This window comes from Struthio camelus, chromosome 4 (genome assembly GCF_040807025.1).
Source record: "Struthio camelus isolate bStrCam1 chromosome 4, bStrCam1.hap1, whole genome shotgun sequence".
NCBI lineage: Eukaryota > Metazoa > Chordata > Aves > Struthioniformes > Struthionidae > Struthio > Struthio camelus.
In genome coordinates, this window is record NC_090945.1 from 22,783,633 (window position 1) to 22,803,381 (window position 19,749).

General features: G+C 40.7%; 1 protein-coding gene and 1 long non-coding RNA gene across 16 annotated transcripts in view; one reads left to right on the forward strand and one right to left on the reverse strand.

The window, feature by feature from the left end:
• The window catches only part of LOC138067155 (uncharacterized), a 75,220-nt gene that overhangs the window by 8,568 nt on the left and 46,903 nt on the right, over positions 1–19,749 (forward strand). The window lies entirely within an intron of this gene.
• ANK2 (ankyrin 2) overlaps positions 19,500–19,749 on the reverse strand; it is a 360,943-nt gene continuing 360,693 nt past the window's right edge. For all 15 annotated transcript variants that reach the window (XM_068941794.1, XM_068941796.1, XM_068941799.1 and 12 more), the window contains one exon: positions 19,500–19,656. In XM_068941794.1, the coding sequence (XP_068797895.1) occupies positions 19,642–19,656 (15 nt within the window). In that variant the 3' untranslated portion in view covers positions 19,500–19,641. The remainder of the gene's footprint in view (positions 19,657–19,749) is intronic.

The following is a 19,749-nucleotide window of genomic DNA, read 5'->3' on the forward strand; positions in this document are numbered from 1 at the left end:
AACTAAAGGGGATTAGAGGTTAGAAAAGTTCTGAGAAAGAATGAAATAAGGCTTTGTACAGTAAACCGGGGAGGAAAGTAGCCAGACTTTTCTGGATTCTACTCAGATGCATTCCTTGGTGCAAATTCTGGGGTATATTCAGTGATTTTTACTCAATAAAAATTTCTGTTGAATATTAATTCAGGTCTTATAATATAACGGTACTGAAAATACTTGCAAACTTGGGCTAAGAGCTTTAAACTTCGTAAGGGAATTGGAGGTCCTGTAGCTGTCAAACTAGGTCTTAAATCCCATAGCAGTTTTACCAGCTTCCGCCTGCAATATTTCTAAGTATTCCTGCATCCCACAGAATCAGTCATTTTGCTGCCTCTGTAACGTATTTATTTGTTAAGTGTTGTCCCTACATAGGACTCTCTCTCTTCAACATTGAAATACTATCTATCTGGGAGATTAGCCAGAGAACCTGGAAACCACTCAATATTCAAATGACTTGATGTCCAGAAAATGTTACAGCTTTTCTAATGTCTTTGAATTGCCAGACAGGCCCGTAACTGCCAGGGCTCTGAAACATGTATTTCAGACTATCTGTTGTAACAACCTCAGAGAAAAGGCTCAGAGATTTGAAAAATCAAATTTTTTTTAGCACGTTTTTTGTAAATGCACAAAACTACTGCTATATGCTATTCAGCTGTGACATTTTGATAATAAAACAGGCACGCCAGAGAAATTAAGAGCAGAACTAGAGACCTCTAGGCAACAATATAATACAAGACAGAAAAGATATAACTCAATTGACAATTTCCAGTTGGCGCTAATGGCTCACTTGTTTAGACTCATATTTCTGGAGCGTCTGGCTTTTGGCAAGATGGGAGCAAAGAAAATCATGCCTGCCTGCCAATGGCTATCATTAAAAGCATTATTAAATAGAGCCATTGGTCTGCAGCTAAGGAGACACTCAGAACCTCAATAATCGGAAATGGTTTTAGGAAACTGTCAAGTACCTGAGAAGACAATACCCAGTTTCCTAGAGCACAGTTACACTACTGGAGATCTTGTAAACAGGGAGGCAGCGTCACTATGCATTGCTAATATGAAGAGATCTGTGTTGCATAGAAGAAAAAATCCCTTATAGCATGCTGAGTTAAGAAAACTTTGTTTTAAATAGAACATTGCACTTTGCTGTGCGGGAAAGTACGACTTAGCATTTAACCTCCATACGGTTTTTATTGCAATGTGCTTAAGTATTTATAAGCTAAAGAAAAAAGAAGAAAAAGGCACCTTTTTCCATAGCTTGTACCATACACAGCTGTGTTAAATACCACTGTTCTGATGGAAAATAAACTGAATCCTGCTGAAGTTGACCAGCACAAGTACACAGCACTGGGATGTGCTGGTGGGAGGGTGAGAGTGCTAGGAAGGGGTGGGTAGTCGCCAATGCCATCTGGCCAGGACTGGGCACCAGTGCATGATAGCGTGACCCGTCTCTGTACTGCCTTGAGTACTCTGTACTCAAGTACTGCCTTGCTGGCCACAGAAAGCACCCTTCCCACCCCACCCCTTCCCCTCTGGTCCTGCTGACTGAAGAAGCAGGTTTGACTCTTGAGGTATTGTCAGAACAACAGGTTTGTTTTATTGTCCTACTCCACCTGCAGTGACCAAGTGCAGGACTGCCCAACAGGTTCCCCTAGACCACCCCCATCATATGATTCACATACCTTATTATCTCTTCTCCCATTTCCTGACCTTCCTTTTTGCCATCCTTGTATCTCCTTTTCTCTGCCCCAGTCCCATCCAAAATAAACGGCCTTTCCCTAATTGCTTTTTCCCTAATGGTCCCAGTTTTGCTAGATCCCTACCCAAATTGTGGATTTCTGATACCGTTACCTGTTACCTAGGTAAACTCAGCCTTAGGGAGTATTACTGATATGGTTACCTGTGCAATTGCTGGCCTCACAAGACTGGTCTCCAAGAGGTCCCCAGTGCTCCCCTCCAGTTATCTCTGAGGTCTGGCCATTTCTTTTCTAGCTCCCCCTCCACCCTTTGGGAAATGCATGCATCCTTCATGACACTATCTATAACTTTTGTCGATATCTCGCTGTTAACTGTCTCATCCAGCAATTTCTCAAGTCCACTAGTTTTTCACACGCTGCTCGGTTAGCTTAACTTCATGCCAGGGCCTAGTCAATGGCCTAGTCATTTGGCTAAAGCCCTAACAGAGAGATCATGTGTTAAATGGTGGGGTGACTAGTTTAAGATTATTGGGTTAAAAAAAAAAAGTTCAATAGCTTTCTGCTGGCAACTCCATGGCACTGTGCTGCAGCTGTGCGTGTTGAGTGACTGAGATGCAAACATTCTGTCTTTTATGGGTTAACTTGCTAAAGGTTAGAGTGAACCGCCCAAAACTGTTGAAGCAAAACACAAAGATGGAGTATGTCCTGCAGCCTCAGTTAGAAATTAGTCAGTATATCAATAAAGAACATAGTGCTATTTAAGAAGTAATAACAATGGCACCTTCTTATCGTTAAATCTGTCCTCAGTGCATACTTAGGGACGTTTGCAGGCTTCATTGACTCCAATAACTTCACACATACATGGTTTTGATGGGATTTTTTTTTTAATTTTTATTTACTGTTTTAAAGGGAAAGTGTAACCGCACCTCCAAGCTCTAGCACCAAGTTTTGGTCATTGCGTGCACCTGGAGCAGAAAGCAGCTGTTCATTATTCCTCATTAGGGGTAACTACCCCAGGGCCCTCTCACAGTATTATTGAAGCTGGGTAGTTTGCAAAACGTTTAGAGAGTTTCTTAGCTAGTGAACACTGCTGTAAGAGAGAGAAGTATCACAGTAAACAGAATGGAAATCTTCAGGATTTCATAATGGGGATTGGTGCTTTTTGGCCTTCACGTGGATGAATGAATTTTCCTGTGAACTATTTGTAAATGGTGAGTACTGGCTAAAGGAATCTATTTGTGCTCAGCTGAGATAGAGTAGCTGATAATTGAAAAGTAGCTTATTTTCTGTACGTGAGGTTTATGGGTGTTGGGGGAGACTGCCAGGTATAGGTGAAGGTATGTGGATGTATTGTTGAAAACTGCTTCTGCTGATCTGGAATCTTGTTAGGAAGGTGGTGATCTGGTACTGCGTCAGAGGCTACTTCTCTGTAAATGTTTAGACAGATAAAGGTTATACATATACTTAAGAGGCAGTAATCTTAATTCTTATGCAGCACATAAAACAATCTGAAAGCAATACATCAGAAAGCGTTGGTTTAGTTTGTTCTGCTTGTGTTGTGCGTAAAGAGTCTTTCATTTTAAAAGTGTACTTTAAACAGAGAAAAGGGAGCATCTGTTTGCCAGGCAAGCTTTTTCCCTGTGCTAGCCAACATCTGCACTTGATATTCAACTGGCATAGACAAAGCTTTGTTTAAATAACATGTTTCATTTCTGAAAACCTTCAAGTATATACAAGCCACAGTATCACAGCAGTTTATTTAAGTGTACAGGCTTATTTCCAAAGGCTTAGAGCTAGGTTCCCTTTCCTGAAAAATGTGCCACTGCTCATATTCCTTCCTCATGAAAATGCTGTTCATAAACATCTTCATTATTGTTATGGGTTTTTTTTCTGGACATGTGCCAGGAATGTAGCATCTGAGTTCTCCAGGATCTTTAGAGTTGCCCACTGCTTAACAAAATAAATACTCTCAGCAGTTAGGTTATATGACTCTTATGAGGTGCTGATTGGAATAAGTGTTCACATAGCTCAAAGAAATCATGTAAATGCCTTGCCTACAGTTGGTCATTCCCGTATGTTAAACATACTCTCCTCCATACCAGTCGGGCTACATGAGGGACAAGTGTATGAAAAATCTCTCTTCATATGTCGTTGGGCGCTTGGATAAACCTTGGCATGCTCCTTATTGGAAGTAATTTATTAGGTGATCTCTTTGACAAAACTTTTCATGCACTGACGAATGCTGGAAACTGTATTTGTATGCTTACTGTGCTGCTTACTGTGTATGAATGAATTCCAGGTTATGTATCAACTACATAATGTTCACTTAACACTTTTCCCTATTAGCAATATATATCATGCGATGGGATGTCATTCACTGTTATTCTGGTACCAGAGTGAGTGCAGAGATGGAACCACAATTCTGCTTTGTTAGTAATAACAAAATCATCTTCAAGTGTATTTAAGTAGCTTTTTCTGATCTACACGATTTGGATGTACTTGTCTAGGTTTCGTTCTCTGAGCAAATAATGGCTTGCCTAAATATTCTTGAAATGCTAATTTAGAGCACTGCTGGATAGTGGGATGGAGTCAAACTGGTGGTGTGAAGCCTGCTCCCCCTGCTCAGAATTGTTGTGAGAAGGATCTGGCCTTAGTTTTTGAAAGCAATCCAGAAAGAATGCTGGCAAAGTACAGAGAGTAAAACCTGTTTAGCTGAAATGAGGAAAACATGCATGCTTTCAGGTACGTGAAAAATAAGGTACTGAAGCCTGGACCAAATCTGGTATCTCAGTTCTGGAGTGAAATGTATTCATGATGGGCAAATCGAGCACAAGCAGGGTGTTTAGCCCTTAGCAGGTTTTTTTTTTTTTTTTTTTTTTTAAGCATCAGAGTTCAGGGACTGTTTTGGAGAGAAGGTGGATGGAGAAGTAAAGCCCCACACCTTTCCCATTAGGATTATGCAAAAAATTATAGCTCTCTGATAATGGTTGTACACTTAGGCCCTACGTAGGACGCTACCTGTGCATTAAGCAGACAAAACATACCATGCAATTTCTACTGTTTAAATGCTATAAAAATCATACCTTTCCCAATATTTGGAAAGCCGTTGAGACTATGACACACTTTCTTCTGCTGTAGGGCTGAAATTAAATTGATATGAGTAAGAATCTGACCTTGTTCAATATTTCACAGATTTCGAGGAAAGAAAGTTGTGTTTAAAAAAAAAAAAAAAAAAAGCTAAGAGGCACCAGATTTTAACTTTTAATTTTAGAGTCTTGGGAACAGAAAGCCTCGCTGTGCGTGTCTGTGTATGCAGTCACAGGGTTTGACTTGCATTTCAGTTTGACTTTCCCCATGAAACCTGCTTATGTACAAATGCATTTCTCATCTTCTTGACACTTTAAGACTTCAGCTGGGCAGTGCAAAATGCTTCCTAAGTTTAGTGAGCTTCTGTGCAAATTTCACATTACTGTTGACTTTTAAAAAGCAATGTAGGCTTAAAAAAAAACCTTACAACATGTCAGGGATAGTTCAGCCTTTCTGAAACTTCAGTTGGGATGTACGTTTGTGTGGTGGGGGTGGGTACATTTTTTGTCTGTTTGTTTTCTCTAAACCAGTGTCATCACTCGATATTGGCATGCACTTTTCACCTGTGAAGAGGAATACTGACTTTTTGATATTCTGGTATTGGTATTGTGGAAGAGTTCTGATTTTCTTTCCAATTTCAGGAGGTTAGGAATGTTTACGTTCTTCAGCATAAAAACCTGCTGCTGAGCTACCCAGTGGGTTGTGGACCCTCCTTTCTGGAAGGCCTCCGTTATCTGCATACTCATTGGACAATGGATCAAACTAGTCTCGTGTAGACACATAATCATGGGCTCATTGAGGTTAGAAGGGACCTCTGGAGATCATCTAGTCCAGCTGCCCTGCTCAGAGCACAGTCATCCAGGGGAGGCTGCTTAGTGCTGTATCTAGTCAGACTTTGAATATTTCCAAGGATGGAGACTCCACAATCTGCCTGGGCAACCTTTTTCAGTGTGTGTGTGTGTGTTCGTTTTTTTTAAGGATGGTCAAACTGTTTTGTCTTTTGTTCCCCTCCACCCTTTATGTTGAAATGGAATTTCCTGTCTTTGAATTTGCATCCATTTCATCTCACCCTTTCACTTGGCACCCCTGAGAAGAATCTGACTCATCTTCTTTGGCCCCTGCCTCCTTTCCCCAGGTATTTATGTACGCTGATTAGATTCCCGATCCCCCCCCGAGCCTTCTCTTCTCCAGGCTGAACAACGCCAGCCCTCTCAACTTCTCCTTGTGTGACAGGTGCTCCAGTCTCTTTATCATCTCAGCAGCCCTTCACTGAACTCGTTCCAGTATGCCCATATCTCTCCTGTACCGGGGAGCCCAGAATTGGACACAGCACTCCAGATGTGTCTCACCATGCTGAGTGGAGGGAAAGTAGCACCTCCCTTGACCTGCTGGTAATGCTTTTCCCAGTGCAGCCCAGGAGGCTGTTGCTCTTCTCTGCCACAAGAGCATGTTGCTAACTCATGTTCAAGTTGTTGTCCAAAAGGATCCTCACGTCATTTTTGGCAAAGCTGCTTTTTCAGCCTGTATTGGTGCATAGGGTTATTCCTCCCAGGTGCGGGGCTTTGTAGCTCTACTTGTTGAAGAGTCCTGTTGGCCCATTTCTCCAGCCTGTTGAGGTCCCTCTGAAGCACAGCACAACCATCTGGTGTATCAGCCACTCCTCCCAGTCTTGTGTCATCTGCAAACTTGCTGAGGTTGCGCTAATCCTGTCAGCTAGATCACTAATCAACATGTTAAACAGTACTGACCCCAGTATCGACCCCGGGGGTGTTTCACTAATGACTGGCCTGCAGCTGGGCTTTATGCCACTAATGCCAACCCTTTGAGCCTGGCAGTTCAGCCAGTTTTAAGTCCACCTGACTGTCTGTTTATTTATCTGGTACTTCATCAGTTTCTCTATCAGGATGTTGTGGGAGACAGTGTCTAAAAGCTTACTCCTGTCGAGATAAACAACATCCACTGCTCTCCCTTCATCCGCTGAGCCCATCATCTCATCATAGAAGACTATTGGGTTGGTCAAGCATGACTTCCCTTTCATAAATCTATGCTGACTACTCCCAGTCACCTTCCTGTCCTTAACGTGTTTGGAAATGACCGCCAGGATTATTTGCTCCGTTGCCTTCCCAGGGATTGAGGTGAGGCTGACCAACCTGTAGCTCCCTGGAGCCTCCTCCTTGCCCTCCTTGAGAATAGGAGTGACATTTGTTCTAGGCCTTGGGAACCTCCTTGATCACTATGACCTTTCAAAGATAACTGAGAGCGGTCTTGCCATGACATTGGCCAGTTCCCTCAAAATCCATGGGTACATCCCATCCGGTCCCATGAACTTGTATATGTCCAGTTTGTTTAAACGTTGCCTAACCTGATCCCTCTTGCTACTGAGAATAAGTCGTCTTTGCTCCAGACTTTCCTACTGATCTCAGGGACCTGGGATTCCTGAAGGCAAGTCTTACCAGTAAAGACCAAGGTGAAGAAAGCATCCAGTACCTCAGCCTTTCTCATGTCCTTTGTCACCAGATCCCCTGCCCAGTTTATCAGCAGGCCAACGTTTGCCCTAGCCCTCTCTTTTGCTGTTTATGTTATGTACTCACAGAAGCCTTTCTTGCTGCCCTTCACATCCCTTGCCAGATTCAACTGTAGCTTTCCTAACCCCATCACCGCACGCTAAGACAGCGTTTCTATATTCCTCTTCAGTCACCTGTATGCTTCCTTTTTACATTTGAGTTCTGTCAGGAGCTCCTTGTTTGTCTGTGCAGGCCTCCTGTCGCCTTTGCTTGGCTTCTTGCTCATTGGGATGGACCATTCTTGAGCTTGGAGGAAGTTTCTTGAAAATCAACCAGCTTGTCCTGGATGGAACCAAGCTGGCAGTTTTTGCTGGTCAAGTGAATGATTAGAGGTCTTGGGGCCAAAACAATCTCAGCCTTTTCTCAGACTTAGTCTCTGGGGCCTATCTGTTGTCAAATTAGCAGTGGGTCCCTGTTCTTTAGTACTTAAAAAGTGTTAGGGCCTTGACCTTGTTTTTTCTTTCTCTTTACTGTATTTGTCAGCAGACTGACTTAATTGTTTGACATCTCATTATAGGATCACAATGAATATCTTAATTGCTGACTCATCAATGTAGCACCAGGGCTCAGTAGCTTCCTGTTGGAAATATGACTCTAAGTTCTGTAGTGGACTACTTGAAAGAAGTGTTTATTAATCAACAGATAACTAGAAGAAAAAAATTTTTTTTTTGAAATGAGCAACCACCTGTTTTTACTTCTATGCAAAAACAAGAAAAAAAAATCCCTGAAATCGTAGAGGGGATTTTTGTTTTGTTGGGAGATTTGGGGGTGGAGAGGGGAAGCTGACATGTAGTATGGGAAGAAAGGAAGCTGATGATGGGGAAAAAAAGTTGACTGATATGATTGGGTCAGGGGATCAATTAGACTATACAATAATAGTACCATTCTGGAATATAGTGTTGGCTATAATAAAGATGGAGTTCTGTTCTGCAGAGTTTAGTGTTCACACTCCTGAAACTTCTAAGATACCCAAGGTACATTTTATAGAGCATTTTACAACTTTTCTATGTGTATCTTGGAAGCAGAGTTTAAAAAAATCTAATCTTCTAAGATGATGGAATGGGAGGGCATGAAACAGTATTTTGTTTTGTATCACATAAGGTCTGATGTGTCTCTATACAGCAGAGGTATCTGAGGAAAAATAAGAATTTTTTTCCCCTTGAGTTAGCTGAAGCATGAAACATCAAAGCTTTACAATGCATGAGCTCAATACACGTACTCTGCATATATGCTTATGTACAAGTTCAACAGCTGATGGAAGTTAGTCTACTTCTATGAATTGAATTTGTACCAGCAATGGATGCCACTATGTAACGCTTGATTTAATTATCCATCACCAAAGATGGAAGTGTGGCAAATGAGATTGAGAACACTATCCTCTCTCTTTACTGAGAATTCACTTACTGACTTCAGTTTGAAAGAGGTGGGACAGAGTGTTCCTCTGGGAACGCTGCATTCACACTAGCTGTCTGCTTCTCCTTGGTTTCTTATCTATTGTCATGGTATAGGTTCGCAAGAGGAATGAAGTTGAGGTTGGATAGTGACTTTGACTGTCATTTGTGGGAATTCTGCTTCATTTGCTTCAGCCATCGAAACATGGTTATTAAGAGATGAAAGACTTCACGTAGAGAAAAATAGTCTTACGACTAAGACCCTTGAGCTTTGCTTTAGGGAATGAGATTCTTACCTCTGCACAGAACTCTTATGTGAAGTTAGGCAGTAACCTAAACTAAATTGTTTTAAGGTGATCATTGAGGGAATTAAGCAAACTTACTCTGCAAAGATAAACTGACCAGATCAGGTGAAGAAAAAGTAAATGAATTTGTATCGCCCCTTCCTTCTTGACATCGTTGTCCCCAAATCAGAACATACTTTTCGACTTGTAAAATTCCCAAATTGCAGTGGAAGCTCACTCGAGGCTTTGAATATGCAGAGTCCTCTATAATTTAAGTATTTGGGAAATATCACCTCTACAGAATCACAAGTCAGTCTCCCAAAATTTAACTGAAACTTTAACTTCACAATGCCCAATAAAATGCGCAAAAATAAACCATGTTTGTGATGAATTTAGTTATCATAGCAGAAAGCCGTAGAACAAGCAACAACAAAGATATATCTTTACAATACTTGAGCCTTGCTCTAAACTCCTGCATGAAAGTAGGATTAAGAAATTATGCCTGTTCACTTCCCAGTTTCCTAAGCAAACAAGTCAATAAAAGAATGATTGCTTACTACCCATCCATGTTGTACCCTAAAGGCATCAGTGGTCTCCAACAACCTTAATATTTTTAGTGACTTTTATGAGTGTAGGTGGGAGAGTGCACTACAGTATACAAGCAATGAAATTTTTATACCACAACGCTGAGTAGGTGGCTGCATTCCTGTTGTATTGGTGTATCCTCCTGTCATAATTTTAAGCAGGTCAGGAATGAAAAGGAACTATCCTCAGTCACCTAAAATTGCTCTGGGTAAAAAACCACAGTAAAATGGTCAGAAAAGATATGTTCTTAGAGCTGGTAGCAGTGTACGAGTTCAGAATTTTGCAGTACTTGCATAGCAGAAATGTTATTTTAAATGGTGGATTAAAGAACATCCGGTCTCATGCTTACAGCAACATGTTAGACTCTGAAAAAGTGTTTTCAATTTCCTCGTTTACTATGGGCTACCTAAGTGCTTCACAGTGTAGAACCTGCTTTTTTTCCTAGATATAGGAGTGGTTAATGCAAGTAGGAGCCCCATTTCATCTGGTGCCTGCCAAAGCTGCTGTGCTGTATATAACAAGGCAGGTAAATTGGGTTCACGATGAAGGGAAATCTGCATGCTGGGAGGAGAAAAATAAACATGTCAGGTGCACCAATAGAAGGTCACAAAATTATTCTGAATTTGGTTATCAGTTACAGGTTTTGGTAAAATTGTCAGATGCTTCAGGAATTTGAAAGCAGAGATGTTAGAAAGTAAACAGGGCTGCCCTTTCCCAAAGTAAATAAAATGCTTAGGGTTTTGCTAACTGTGTCATTTGGCCTGACTCCTTAAAGAATAAGGTAAGTCTCTCTGGATTCAATGGGCTTGGGTTAAGTCCTCATATGGGTGTACAGCCATGCCACTTATCTTTAAAATTTTCTCTGGGTTTAATCATCTAAAGTGTAAATAATAGTACAAATATATTTGACACACTTTTATCATCTTGGCTGAGCATAAAATATATTCCTGGCTATGTGAGTTAAATTGCAGACAAATTTTTGTGCTTTATGAATCAAGAAGAAAATATTTCCAAAAAAAAAAAAAAAACCCAGTTGTTCTAGTCTGTCGGGAAGTACTGGTCACACAGCATGTTTATGTACTGTGTCTGTTAATCTTGGAATCAGGTGAATGATAGGAAGAGTTATATTTGCAAACATAACGTTTGCTTTAATATTCTGTAGTGAAATGTGCTTGCTCTGGAGCACTGACAGTGAGCCATCTGCTTCAGTACCTACAGAGAGCAAACAATGAAGGAATAGAAATGCCGTTTAACCAAATAAATATTCACAAAATATTCTCACGTTCTTGTTGAAATCTTATTTTTCTTGGCTTTTACCATTGGTATCACAGGAAAATAACTCGCGTGCTCGCTCGCTCACGCGCTCGCTCGCGCTCTCTGTGTATGTATTTGTGTACGTATATAAAAACTTTATTTTAAAGTATGTGTTTTAAATATTTGAGTAAGGGGTGGGGACTTTCTTGCCAGTACTGCAGTATTTGACTTCAAGGAAAATTTTGTTTGTTCTATAAAAAACTGATGACTTGCTGCGCTCTAGTGGCTATTTAATACAACAGTTGTTTGTGAAGCCAGCTCCTGTTCAGGAAAAGCTGAATGCGGGCTAATTCTCCCTGGCCTTGGAAACGTTTAGCGGGGTTCTTCTCTTTTTCCATTTTTGTGTGTAGTACTTGTGTGGCTGTTTGGGTGTAGTAATGGAAACCCTTCTGTGCTAGCAATAATAGGCACAAAGAACAGTGCGTGAAATAAGCCTGCGCTGATTAGTCTGGTGTCTCTTACCACACTTTTAAAATATGCTGGGTTGGCAGCACTGGGAGAGTCCTGTCGTGCCCTGGCCAGAGCAGACCCGGCTCCCCAGCAGCTGGGCCTGTGACCCTCCTGGCATGGGGTGGAGGAGGACCGCTGCTCTTCCTCATGCTTCCCGTGCCTTTGTGTGTGGTTACGTGTTCAGTTTTATTTTTAATTGCTTGGACCTGCTGGTCGGTGTAGGCTTTTTAAAATATAGATGGCTGGTGAATGAGGAGGAGACTGGGCCTGACTACCATTATTTGCATTATTTCGGAGAATAGTGATCCTCTAAATATGTTGGATTCATATATTTGTGTATCTATTTTCCTTCATGTTATGCCACTTCTTCAACTCGGAGAGTTAGGACGACATCTTGTAGAGTAGGGAGGACTGGATGCAGCTTGTATATTTATGTATGCTTAGTCTGATGGAGTAAAAACGTTTCTCTCTCTGCGTATCAGCAAATAACTGTGACTAAAGCTAGAGGGGCTCTCTATTGCATTTATTTCTACAGTATTTTAAAATAAGCATTTTAAAAACTAATAAACAGTCTCTCATTTGACTATTGGGGAAGTACACTGTTTGGACATAACAGATTAGAAAAGGAGGTGACAGCATCAGCCGACTTGAATACTTCAGTGGAACGTTGCTCCCCTTACTGTGTGCTTGCCTTCTTTGTTCGGTAACTCAGGTTATTGCTTTTGTGTCCTCTCCAAAACTCCTACTACTGTTGAAATCAATGATATAATTCTGATATCTTCTTTTTAGCTTCCTAGTAAGCTAGGAGGAGAAAGACAACTTCTCCTCTCTGCTCTTTGTCGTGGAGGAACAACTGGAGCCAGGACCAAATTGTCCACTTAGCCATCCAGCCATGTTCCCTTGTCAGCCTGAAACATGGGTTGGAAACCAGTTGTCACTTCAGATCAATGGAGCTTTTTTTGACCAAATAGTAGCTCAGCTATATGAAAGAAGCACATAAAGGAAGATAGTTTTAGTCCGTTGAGAAACGGAGAGAACCTATTTTGGACTTTCGTTTGTTGTTGTGAAGCGTCGTTCCTGATCTGATAGCTGGATGTTACATATTTCTGAGATATCTTGGTTGCTCTAATCTTCCTTCTGTCAAGCAGAGTTGTCCTCTCATGTGGCCAGAATCCTTTTAGCACACCTGATAATGTGAGCAAGTGTTCTTTCTCTTAATGTTATAGGCAGTCACTGTACCTGGTAGCCTGTAGTATTGGTATTTATTTACTGTTATTCTAGGTCATGGTTTAAAAGTCATATGTGCTCACCTGTAAGATGCCTTCCTTCTGTTCCCTTGTATAAAATCTCTGGAGAAATAAGCAGGTGGGAGTGGGCTGCTTGGGGTGTGTGGGCCTGATTTCTCCGAGTTCTGCTAAGGTAGCATTACATCACTTTGCACAGGCAGAATGCTAGAAAGACGTCTTAAATGCCTTATATACCATTTCTACTTATATGAAATTACAGTCCCTCTCTCAATAAAGAAGTAAAGTGGAAAGACTCATTTCTGCTGCTCCGTTTGTTGTTTTGGAGGTTAGGAATGGAGCAGCAGAAACAACTGGATCATATGGTGGCTTATGGGGTGAGACCTGGCTGTTGTCTTGTACTGCTCGAACCAGCTGGTCAACTTCTGGTTTCTCAAAGCCGCAGAGGGAGCGTCCTTCCCGGGAGCTTCTGAGGAATGCTTCAGCATTGCTGGTGCCTGTTAGTGGTTTGGGATTTGTGTGTGCGTGGCTGTGTTTTCCTAAACATACCATTCTGACTGCTGCCACTACCCAGTCGTGTTAACATAAGAAGGATTTATTAACAAGTTACCAGAAGAGAAGTTTTTAACCCATTTATGACTTTGAGGCACGAAGCTGAAACTTTTGCATTACAAAGAGGAAGAGGTAGTCCTGATGGTCAGTCATGCACTGAAATATGAAGAGCAAACCACAAACGCAATATGCTGGGCTGGTCTCTGTGAGATCTGTATTTACTACTACAACCAAGCGTGATATGCAGAAAAAGCAAATGAGATTTTTGGGCACTCCTACTTTTCCCAGCTCTTGTCAGTTTGTTCAATAAAAGCCATCACATCATTGCATTACAAATCTGGCCATTTTTGAGCACACCAAGCTTGCTGACACACTGCAGCTGTTAGTAGGGAAAAATCAACCCTGAAAGTGCTCGTGCTTCAATCATGTATGTGTAAATGGTGTGCCTTTTTGAGATTCCTACGCTATAACTGCATAGGAGTAGGTTGCCAGGTGCGTTCTGTCTTATCCTTGAGCTCAGCAAGGTTTGGGCTGATGTAGTGATAACTTAGGTATTGTTTAAGTAAATAGAAAGAGAGCATAACATTCATTAAGAAGAATGTAAGTTTGACCAAGAAAGAAGTTGATTTGATGGCATGGAATTGAAAAGCCTTTAAATAGGCAAAGGAGTCTATGATTGAAATCAAAAAGCTAACGGCCTTACAACATTTTCAGGTCATGGAGTGTGTAATGTTACCTTTTATGGAATAGATGGGAGGAGGTTTTTTTACTGTTGTAGTGTGGATTTGTCTGGTGGGGTGGGGGCTTTTTTTTGTTTTTGTTTTGTTTTTCACAGCTAAACAGGGTTCAGTTTTGGGTGCAGCCCTGGATCTGACTAGCCCCATAGCACTCAAGCAGAATGAATTGATGTTCCTAATCTCTAAAATGATTTTAAAAACATTCTGAGCTACATCACCTTGTACCCTTTATCTGTAAACAGCTCATCAGAGTAAAGTGTGTTTGACAGTCTCTTAGACGGTATTAATTGCCCTTTCCTAGTACTAGCAGGAAGCAGAACTGACCAAAAAAGCTGAGCTAGACTGTACTTGTGCTGTTGTCACCACTGATCGGGCTGAAGAGGTGTGGAGGGAAGATGGTTAGACCTCAGAAGACAAAAATAAATTTATGCAAGGGACTGAAAAAGAATGGCAAAGACTGAGGATTAGTGGTGGTGACCCTCCACTGATTTTTAAAGAGAGAGAGAGAGGAAAAAAAAAAAAAACCTGCAACAAGTGGTCTCTTTATCAGATACTCTTAAGACCTGACAAATATACAAACTTTGGACTTTTCTGAAATGCTCCTTTCTATGCTAACATGCTTGCAGCAGTTTTAAAATGTGATAGTTGTAGCTGAAGAGGTATTATGGAGAAGCAAAAGTAGCTGTAAGAAAGCGTGACAGAAAAAGTGGTTCAGGTGGGATCAGCTGATGCTTGAAAGCTTTATCTTGGTCTCCGTTTTTCTCTAGCCCAACCTAAGACAGCTGTCTGGATGGGGCTGAGAAAGCCCCAAAGGCAGGCCCTGGGGGACAGTGTGCCTGTATCTGTATTGTGTGTGCTATAGGTGAAGAATACTTCCTCAGGGAAACATAGTGAGCAATTTAAAAGCACAAAATTAAAGGCCTGAATTTGTAGTGTATGTATTAATATGTCCTGGAGCAAGCAAGTGTGTATGTGCATGGTTACAGTAGTACACAGTAGGCTTTGCTCTTGCAAAAAGTCATTGCTTATGCATGTGTACGATGAGTTTGTTGATTGTAGATTCAGCCTTGCAGGGTCTCCGGGCTCATGTATTTTTCTTGACTAGTAGAGTAATGGGTTCTGGCTAGCAAGATGCAGCAAGCACCCACTGTTCCTTCCACTTTGCACTACTTCCTTATTCTGATTTTATGGACTATGTCAACTGAATAAAAGTTCACTGGTCAGATGCATGAGCTAAACTTGGTAGCCTGCCACTGTTTTGCTGAAGTGGTGACACCTCATCAATGTAAGGACACAACAGTCCTGGCTGGAGTGTGGCTCTGTGCATGTTCTAGATGTGGCTACATTTAGTGGTAGCAAGCTCCAGTCTAGTGGGGGATGTTAAAAGTGTGCTGAATTCTTGACGCTCTCTTGTGGGCATATATACAATATGTATGTATGTACCTCTTTCAGGGTTTGCTAGGGGATAGAAGTAGAAGGTTACACAAGCTGCACTAAAGTTCTTTTTTTTTTTTTTTTTTTTTTGGAACTCATTTATGGAACTTTGTAATCTGATTAAAAAGCTGATAATACTCAAGAGGTTGTTTTTGTTTTGCGTGAATCTCTTCAAGTAGGTTCTTCATGCTGTATTTTCCCTCTACTTTTTTTAAAGTGGGAGGAAATGCTAACTGGCTCTGAATCATTGTTGCTACCTAACAGTCTGTGACGAGCACAAAGTTAGGCCTTAGATTTAAAAACTTAAGTTTTTAAAAAATGTCAATGATCTCGTAAAACTCTAAGGGGTTATTTTATCAGAACTGGCCAAAGTCTTTCAGTAAAGTAATATTTCCATTGGAAAATGCTAATACAATGAAGTTGAAACCAGTTAGGCTAGGATTTAAAAAAATTTTAATTTCATGCATCTGATATGTGTTCCAGTTAACCCCTCCCTGCCCCAGCCCCTGTAGCCTAGTCATAACCAAATGCTGCAGTAAGAAAAATGCACATATTGCTCAGGTCCCTGCTACTAGCACAGCCAGGCGGTGTAGCTGTAGACAACCCTGTTCCAAACTGTAATCCACCTTAGTGTGCATGGCTGAAGGCAACTGTCTCATTTCTAATGCTCTGCAAGCATCCTTAATCTTCCAAACAAAGCACTCTAAAGTCGAGTCAAAGACTACATGAATACCATGTTGCTGTTACAGACACTAGTGTTGATGTACAAGTGATACATGGTCTGGTGTTGATGTGTGGAAGAAATAAAGCCTCTTTATCTGCTCTAAGTTACCTACTTAAACCTGCATGAAAAAGCTTGAGTGTTTTCTGTCTTACAAATTATAGTATTTACAATTACTTCCTCTTTGTCTTCAGGCAACCAGGACAATGTCATGGTGTTATTTTTGGTATTGCTTCCCCTCACCCCCTTTCCCTTAAGGAAGAAATGTTTGTTTGTTTGTTTGTTTTTTAAAGGCAGTCAGTAGATTGTTGATTAGGTACTGATGATGGCATACTAAGACTGTCTCAGCTGACTGACTTTTGATTTGCTCCCATACCGATAATGGTTTGGGCGAAAGTGCTGCTCTGGGCATCTTTCTGCTCTGGACAGGGAGTTCTTCTGTGTGGTTGTTGGGGGTTGGGGGGGGGTTGGAGAGAGGTCTCTTGGCCCTTTCATCCAAGGGGTTCAATGACTTCAGATTTTTGGAAATCAGGCAAATGTAGAAACTTCCTAAAAAAACAGACAGTGTCACATATACGTGCGATCTATGTAGGCAGATTTGGCTAAATACTCCTTTGACTTCAGTGGGGTGGTGCACAAATGAAAGGTGAACAACAGGGATGCTATGGCGAGGGCTGCCCGCTAGTCAGAAACCGAACTGCAGCAATAGAATGGGCAGAGATTTATAAAGTAAGTAAGTGAGCTGGCATCGCAACACATTCTTCTCTGTATTTTCTGTGCGTTACAAGGATTAAGACATAATAGAATTTCACCCTACCTTTTTCTTCCCTACCTCTCTGCTGGTGGAGTTACTCTTGGTAGTACAATGTGGGCATTGAGAGTAATTGATTTAACAGTCTGGGCCACATTTGAAGGCAAATTCTACACTTCTAGGTCCAATGAAGTAACTGGAAAACAGCTGCCCTTAAAAAAAAACACCCTATTAACAACAGTTTTTAAAAAAGGTTGTGTCTGATTGATTGATAGATAGTGTTGCATGTTACAAGGACTCGCATTTACCAATCACTCCTGAATAACAGAATTAAAAAAAAAAAATCTTTAGGTGCTTGGGTGCAGAGACCTTCACTTTTTTTTTTTTTTTGGGGGGGGGGGAGGGGGGAGGGAGAGAAACATCTTAAAGATGCTGAGGAAGTAAAGTAGCCAAGTTAGGTATCCAAACAGATGTTGTTCTTTCTGTGCTGTATTGGCAGTAAAAGAGAGTGAGCCATAATTGCTACATTTAACACTTGTACATTTTATTTAGTTAAATCAGCCATTGTACACATTGCAGCTATGTATTGTTAGTGTTGTGGTTTTTTTTTTTTTTTAATTTTTAACTAATACATGCCCTCATAGATATATTCAATTAGTGTTATCACCATGGGAACAAGATGCTGATTCATCAACTTAAAATTCACTTCTCTCACAGTATTCAAGTTCTTTGATAACACAGCAAAAAATCAAAATAAGAAGAGGTGAATAACCATTATGTTGTTACACAGAACATCATCTGCACCGCAAATAACACAACAGAAATGCATTTCTTTAGAGCCCCATTCTTGAAGATCATCCTGTGCTGTCTTTGACAATAAGAAAGCCCTGATGTATCATGAAATGTTTCATCATGGCTCTCATTCATTTTGGCTGCCAAAACACTTGCTTTCTATCTGTCTGCCAAAAAAAGAGTTAGCATGATGCCTTGCATTGTTTTGCTTGCAGGAAGCCAGAACTCCCAAAATGTTTTCACTCTTTTGGCATCCTTACTTTAATGAGAAAGTGCCCTTGTTCTGAGCACTGAGTGAGTCATTAAAAAAAAAAAAAACAAAAAACAAAAACAAAGGCCAGATAAGTATTACCCCTAGAGGACAGGATTTATTTTTCACTAGCTTTCTTTTTTTCTGAGTATACTATTAAAAAAACAAATAGCTGATTAAAAACATTTAGAGTGTGTCTGTTTATGCATCGTATTTGCCAGAACACTACAGAGCTCTGACCACTAAATATTAAGATACAGAACACCAGAAGTGTCAGATCTTTATGTTCCCTTTTTTGAAAATAAAAGTGCAGACATGCTATTATGGTTTTCAGAGGGTTGATTTAGAAATATATATAATATATATAATATATAAAGATAACAAAATATGAACAGAAACTGGCTTTCTAGGATGGTGAGCAACTTTCTTTTTAAAAAACACTTGATTGGAAGATAAAAACTGCTCGCTCAGTGCTAAGAGGGCTAACAAGCTGACATGATTACAGAAGGATTTGGTTTTGACTTTCAGATGCCACATGCATGTATCAAGTAAGAGGCAATCTTGATAAAACACGGTGAATTAATTAATCTCTTTGTATAGTGGGTAAGTCTTTCTTCCATAGTTATCTACAGTGCAGTGGCCAGCAGGTGTGGTTTGCTAAAGCAGTGATGAAAACAGGAAACTACTGTAGTTATAATTGTTTAATACACCCTGCCACATGTCCAGATCTAAAAGATTTTAATATTGTATGCAAATATACCATAGATATAGCTGCTAGCAAGTTGGTTACCTAATTGGATATTGTTATTATTTTTCCTCTTTCTGGAAATCTTTAGGTGGCTGTCCAAAGGTCTTAAAAGTATTCAGGGCCACAGTCAGCTGTTACTTCATGAGAACAGCTGAATTTCCAGGTTTTTAGCCTGACTCTTAGAGCCTTTAACTGTAATAGATCCCTACACTGGAAGTCTTATGGAGGCAGGAGATCTGCAGTGCTTCCTCCTCGGTCGGTCTGTGTTTTCAGTCAATTGCGTTAACAGTATTTATTCATCGCTGCTCAGCGGTTTCAATAGACCTTGTAATCCATGATGCTAATTGTAGTCATAGGCAGTGTGTTTTCTGCAGTCTTTAAGTCCAAATACTCTTGCTATATACAGTTTACATGTTAACATCTCCCTCCCCCCCCCCTTTTTTAATGATGCATGTACATAGTCACTTGAAGAGGCCTGTAGATGAAGTTGGCTTGACAAATGCAATTTCATGAAGCTAGTGCAGAAGCAAAGGAACAGCCAAAAGTGGCGATGCTGACAAATTCCCAGTACAGCACAAAGACGACGATTCGGTGGATAAATCATCCTGAATGAAGGATGCTATCTTTGGTCACAAATTAGCTTACAGGGTAAAAAAATAACAAAAATCCCAAAATCAAATATGGGGGGGCAGGGGTAAAATGAATTTGCTGCACCTGCACAAGTAGAAATGGCAGTGTCTTCCAGTGATTATGTAGGTAATAATGTCACACCTAGAGAAGATAAATGTTGCATACTGGATGGATGGTTAATGTGTTGCTGTTGAGGGGTGGCAGCTTCTCACTTTGCTTCGTGTTTCCAGTCCTCCTTGCAGAAGTGCCTAAGAAGCTGCTGGAGGTCATGTTGAAGGTCATCCTGTGGTAGTGCTTCTGGTGCGTCTTCCAGCTCTTCTATGTGAACATGTTTTCCATACTGGTCCTTCATCACAGTCCTCTTCTGTGTGCTGGCTTTATTCAGTCTTGTCCTAAAGAAAAAGAATGAAAAGACTTTCTTTAAAAGCCCACAGCTTCTGAAGCTTTTAGAAGACGCTCATTTTCAGTTTTAAAGCTCTTTCATT